This window comes from Mizuhopecten yessoensis, unplaced genomic scaffold (genome assembly GCF_002113885.1).
Source record: "Mizuhopecten yessoensis strain PY_sf001 unplaced genomic scaffold, ASM211388v2 scaffold9157, whole genome shotgun sequence".
NCBI classification, from domain to species: domain Eukaryota; kingdom Metazoa; phylum Mollusca; class Bivalvia; order Pectinida; family Pectinidae; genus Mizuhopecten; species Mizuhopecten yessoensis.
In genome coordinates, this window is record NW_018407907.1 from 126852 (window position 1) to 133745 (window position 6894).

The 6894-nt window shown below is 34.8% G+C and overlaps 1 protein-coding gene across 1 annotated transcript; it reads left to right on the forward strand.

The window, feature by feature from the left end:
* Positions 1-296: 296 nt before the first annotated feature.
* On the forward strand, positions 297-5491 carry LOC110457467 (uncharacterized protein C20orf24 homolog). Its single transcript, XM_021508764.1, has 4 exons — positions 297-541; positions 2230-2333; positions 3449-3578; positions 4210-5491. The coding sequence occupies exons 1-4, from the start codon at positions 419-421 to the stop codon at positions 4252-4254; spliced, it is 402 nt and encodes a 133-aa protein (XP_021364439.1). The 5' UTR covers positions 297-418; the 3' UTR covers positions 4255-5491.
* The last annotated feature ends 1403 nt before the right edge of the window (positions 5492-6894 follow it).

Below are 6894 nucleotides of genomic sequence, written 5' to 3' on the forward strand. Positions count from 1 at the left end.
GTGCAAGAAATAATTGTCCCTCTCAGGCTGCGGAGGTACAACAAGAGACATATACATTAAAATTTAACCACAATAATTATTATGTAACACCACGGGATTATCTTAGTCCGTCGTAACACATTTCGACCATTGGCATTGTGTAAAAAACAGAACTATAAGAAGAATATTTCCTATAAAATGATATATTGTCATACTTGAAAAAAAATCACGACCACACGTCATGCAATCCGGATTCATATATTTTTCTCCGTGCAAGTATTTACCACACTCTTTCTCAAACATTATTCTCACTTTGATTCGAGTTATAACGACGCTTTTAACCTGTATCAACGTGGAAAATTTGGTCAAACTGAAGTTTCACTTTGTATGATGTTTTAACAGAAAGAGGCTGCATTCATTCATTAACACAATCCAAAAAATGTCTTCGTCTCCAAAGAAACGCAATGTGGAAAGCAAAATTCCGAATGGATCGACTGGAAATGGCAGTGTGATGGCTACTTTTTCGAAGGCGTTTGTTGCTGAAGCCGCTTGGGACGACAAGGTTGTCAAGATTAATATGCCCCACTTTTGCATTGCATTTTGCGGTGTCTTTATTGTTTTGTTGATATTTCGGTTATAAGAGTAGGGAAATGAAGAAAAGTCAATCTGAGACTGGATATGCCAGCTTGGGCGTTTGTAGATGACAGATTCCATGCATGAGCGTGCTAGTTGAATACAGCACCAACTGGGAATACCAGTTACATATTCAACATTAAGTGCTTATGCTTTATGTTGAACTTCATGTTGAATTTGTTATTTCCAGCTGGCATTCACATTGATCATGAATGTCAACTGAATGCAGTTCGTTGCTTAAATAATATATCTGTATCATAGCATGGACTTAGATAACAAAACTAATCTAATTCCATGATAATAGGAAAGAGAAAAGTATAAGTTCCCTTATAGCTCAGTTGAGCATTCGACTAGGAACCAATGGATTGAGGGTTCGATTCCTGATAGAAGCACTCCTGTTACAAATGGTGTCCTTGGCCCTCCCTGCGGTAACAGTTATAACTTATAACCTGGGTTGGGGTGGGTTCAACACATTAAAAAAAGGGAGGGGGGAGTGCGTCACCTACTAGCTTTGAGTTTAGGGAATTTCCCTTTAGCTCAGTGGTAGAGCATCTGACTAGGAACCAAGGGATTGCGAGTTCAATCACTGGTGGAAGCACACTATTGTCTTTCCTGTAACATATGTACCAGCTTAATATGTACCTACTACCATAATTCTGAGCTATTGGGCTGAAAATGATTGTGGTTATTCATTAAACTTTGTACTGTAATATATTGTTTGTAAATTATATGATAATTTTCAATAAAATTCATCAGTTTGGAACTATGTATTGTTATAACAGAATTTTACCGTATACACAAACAATGTAGATATTAGTGGGACAATTTAATGCAGTATTTTTTTTTATAACCTTGTCACAAAATTTGGCAGCTGTCGTTGATCTCATGAATTTCTAGCCAGCAAAAATATCTTTCCAGCCGGGGAGAGAAAGTAACTTCTCGCTTTATTCACCTAGCCTGTCTGGAATACAAGTACATGCGCTTGCATTCATTCTGAATCAAAATCAACCTTCTACAGCATCACAAACATCATTATAAATGAGTGATCTATTTTAGGTTTAAACCTATTAATATCGTACTTTCTGCAGTTTGGAATTCTCCCATCGGAACCCTCTCGGTGCATGCATGCTCTTATTAAACTTGTTCATCATTTTTATTCATATCCAAATGTAAACAGAAATATCTGATTAGAGGTATATATTATGATACTTATAATTCTTGCTTGCGATGTAAAGTGTAAATTCAAGAATGTGTTATGTGTGAAATCAGACTCATAACTGACACTGTGATGTCGGTCAACAGCGTAGTGCTGTACATGACTGTTAACTTCTCACTGAAAGGCCCAGATATTGCGCTATTTTTGTTGTAGCTATATTTTAATCAACGGCTTTCCCAAAAGATGAATTTGACCACACTGGATGTTGGCTTCAGGTCATGTCAGTATCAACTACGTAAATTTTCGTTAGGAGATATACGTTTTCAGTATTGACTCTATTTTCAGGTTGTCATTTGACTAAATAGCCCCTTTAAACTTGTCACAACGTTTCAAGACCGACTGGTCCCTTTGTGAAGCTATGACTATCATATTGTATAATGATTATTTTGTCTTTGTTTTAGGATGAGTTCCTGGATGTTATCTATTGGATGAGACAGATTATTGGAATGGTTTTAGGTCTTATATGGGGCCTGTTTCCACTCAAAGGAATAATAGCTTTAGTTATGTAAGTCTATTGTACAAAGGAGCCCCCAAATGTTCAGGAGACATGCTTAGGCTACATATACGTTAGTACTAATACAAATACCCGGCCTCCTCTACACAATGCAATATATAAAAAAAAAATCTCGTCAGAAAGCTACATTATCGCAGCTACATATACATGCATGTCACCCTGATAAAATACTAGACGCAAGCTCCTACTGATTCGACTAGAGGGAATTTCTTAAGCTCATTTAGTGGAATGTAAGACCAGCAAACCAGAGGTCCTTGGGTTCCACTCCTAGCAGAGGATTTGAAAAAAAACAATGACCTCTGTTATATTGGTGCCCACATAGGGACCCGGGAAATATTGACAAATATATATCTACTTTAAAAAGAAGGGATATGACCCCTGGAAAACTTGGCGGATGCTCTTTCCTGTCCCCCTAGTAAAACAAAAGTCGCTTCCTACCAACTCGGCTAGGGAAAGTTTCTTTTTAGCTCCTTTGGTATAGAGCATAAGACTAGTAAATCAGAGGTACAGGATTGGACTCCTAGCAGAGGCTTTGAAAAAAATAATTACCTCTGTTAATGGTACATCTTACTATGTACATTTTAAAAGTTATCAAAATATTCCTGGTTATAGTGGTAGACAATGTGAACAATAAATTTGGTCAGTATATACAAAAATGTTGTTTACCATTTTTAATTTTAATAATTATTAAATTCTATTGACATTACACCAGCTATTTGTACAGGTACCAATACTTAGTGAAAGTGATGCATATAGCTTACCATGTGTCTGTTTATGTTACGAATGAATTCTGCTTATTTTTTTCTCTTTTCATTATTAAATTAATGATCCAATTTTTTCTCTCTTTTTTTTATGTAATTAAATTAATGATACATGTACATGTACTATCTGTATCTAATGAACCAGAAAACAAAGTTAGTAAATAAACATTCATGCTGTATTGCTTGTCTAATGGGAACGCTATATGTATTTGCTTGCATTTAAAAATCAAGGTTCATTTTATTGCAATTATCCTGAAAATAACTGTTGCAAAAAAACCCACCAAAAACACAAACTTCAAACCTGCATATTATAGTCTGAGCTAAACATATTTTCTCTATTTGCAGATTTTTTGCTATAAATTGTGGAGTAATTTATATATACTACGGAATTTTCCAAAAAGTTGATGATGAGGAATATGGAGGACCCACCGAGATACTAAAGGAAGGCCTGATGACTTCATTTTCCACATTTGTAGTAAGTTGTGTCTCTTCATATTATAATATATACCTAATTTGTTGTCATCACTCTCAAAATTAATGTTTTCAGAATATTTTTATTTGAACAAATACTATAATAAATTTCAACGTCTTTCCTAAACTAAAGGTTGTGCATCATTGAAATATGTTGTAAAATTAAGTCCTACATGAAAGCCCCCCCCCCCCCCCCCCCAAAAAAAAATGTCTGTTTCAGGCACCCTTAAGCTACCCATCCTAGTTTTTACCTCTGACACTAACAATTTAATGCTCTTAAACATCTCTTTTGAACGCATCGAAATTCGTAAGCGTCTTTATGACACCTCTCTATTTCACAGGCAGGTATCGAAACCAAATTTAAATGCAATATTATTATTTAAAACACCTGAAAAAAGTATGAAAAATGAATACAATAGGTCTGAATGACAATGTTTGGTGATTTTTGTTATTTCTTGAATTAGCAACCAATACTCGCACCCCAACCCCTCAAAATAAAAAAAAAAGACAAAAAAAAAACTCACATGGCATACCTTATTTTTTCAGTTATGTAAATATAACCTGAAACCTACCAATATTGTATTTGGCCTGACATGAATCCTTTCAGTATACATATATATCCTTCTTAATTACAGGTGACATGGATTATATTGTATTCGTCGCTATACTCAGACTTATAGCTGAGAACGGTGCGCACGACTTAGGACTCTGGCAGTCGTAGGACGGGACACCCGAAATAAATCCATGGATTATATTGTATCATTATACTCGGACTTTAAGGTGATGACTGTGTGGACTTTAGACTCGGGCAGCCGAGGGATGGGACTTATCAACATCTCAAAGAAAGCGTCCATTTGAGGCTGATGTTGGCTCTTTTGGCATGGCCATATGTATTGTTGGAGAAAAATCTTCTTTTTTTTTGTGATGAAGAAGTGGGAAGAGGGGGGGGGGGCTATGGAACCATGAGATACTTTTACAGATTCCAGTTCACATTGCAGAAATTATGAAAGTGAATTATTACACATAAATATTGTAATTTTCATCATATTTTGAAGTCCTCTACCTGTTATTGATTTTTACCTCTTAGAAAATATCACATTGTGTGATATTAAAACATTGTGTCATAGCTGTCAAAATTTTGATTTTATTTGTTCCATTTTGTGTGTCCTTAATTGTGTGAAAGTGTCTCAAGCCTCATATTTAATCAGCAAATTGACCTCTATCTGTGCTGCTAGCATGTTGTTCAGATGTCACAGTTTCCCAGAAGAATTTCCCAGCATACAGTATTCTATTAAATACAGATTGTAATAAGCTAAAGATGATTTTTATCTGTTTTACAAAATATACACACAGATGAAACTTGGCATCATCATTCATGTTATGGCAATAACAAAATATTTGAAAACATGGCATGGTCTGTTTGTATTAAGGTTTTCAAATTTACCATGATGGGGAATATTGATATACAGCATACAATTTTAAGTGATAACTTTTGAAGGGCGAAAATGAACACTGGGAGAATATGGAATTTATCGAAAATGTGCATAAGTTGACTGGGAGAAAGTATACAATTTTAGGACTAGGGCTGCAACGATACATGAACATGACGATACATTAGTATTATGCGTATGACGATACTGTGGTCAAGATACAATATGTTTGACGATATACATAGTAACAGTAAGTAGATGCAAAGAGACAAGATATTTTACAAAATTACAACTTTCAACATGCATGCCGAGCTGGAGCTGTCACTCGCCATGTCTGAATGGATATGAGTTGACTAAATTCAGAAATAACAAAATCTGGAAAATATAGTAGTAGTTGTATTGTGACCTCCAAAAAAAATGTGAATCGTACCGTATACAACATATAACAATATACACTGTATCCTCGCACGATATATTGTTGCAGCCCTAATAAGGACATCGTACATTCTCTGTTGTGATTAATGTGATATCTTATAATTACTCAACAATAAATGTATTCCATGTATTTATCACCTTTCATTTGTTGCATAATGAGAACCCTTCATTTTTTTTTCTTGACGCAGAAACTGTATCGCAAGATTTGAAATTGTCTTTAAAATGCTTTATAGTGACCAAATCAGGATCATTTACAAAAAAAATCTACACAAGTCATGTTTTGTTTATCAGGACAATTTCTGCCGTAATTAACCCTTTCACCACTGTAGACCTTAATGGACTCGTCCAGATCAATGCATGGTAGAGTTTACAGAAGTTACATAGGGGTGAAAGGGTTGAAGCATTCTGATAAATAATGTACGGCTGCATACGTTATATCATAATTTACATGTTATTGTGTAGGTTTTTACGTGCTGTATATATCAATAAAGAAGACTGCAAGTTTTATATAAATAAACAGTACCAACACAACTGTTGGCAGAATGGGCACTTGCAATGATATATATATATATATATATATATATACCAATTAAAATTATACAGTAAACCTCGTTATACTGCCACCGTTTGTCCAGATAAAGTTTGGTGTTGTAAGGAGGTTTGGCGATAAATTGAAGGAAAAGTTTAAAGGAATTCTTAGGGAAACAAAAAGAAGCATTGAAATATGCTGCAAGTAAACAAGGTGGCCAATGAAAACTTCGGCATTATATCAAGGTTTTACTGTACTGATCCAAGACTCTGAAATAAACGCAAAGGTTTTGATTGTGTAGATGATGTCCTGGTATGAAAGGTAAAGAAATTTAAGAGAACATTTTGCCTTTTCTTTTCTAAAATTTATTCCGCTGACTAGATTTTTTTACCATTTATAATATTACTAAATTTTGTTAAGATTAGTCAATACTGTAAGTTTGTTTGCTAGAAGTGGATAGTGAACTTGCCCTTCACCGAGATTGTTCGGGTGGTTTTTTTCCCCCTGATTGGACATGGAAAAAGTATGTGTATCAATTTTCTCTAGGTACACCAAGTGAGACAGCCTATATATAGCATCAGAAAGAGAAAAAACCTAGTTTGTGGAATATGCAGACAAGTGTGCTTTTTATTAATTATTTGATCAGACTCTGTTTTGTCTGGAATATTTCCATAAAGGATCTAGCCATAAACATTCAATATTACTTCAACCCTCTCTGTCACCAAGCTGTGATATGGCTGCAGGGACCGTAGCTTCTAGGTCTGGTCGATTTAATTTAATTTTGAATTTTTTCATATTCTGAAATTTTTAAGAAGAAAAAAATAAAATGAAAATAAAATGATCAGACGTAGAAGCTATGGTTCCCACAGCAAGCTTTGATACAGCTGTGACGATTCCTGGTTTGGCTAAGTACAGGTCTGAATGTC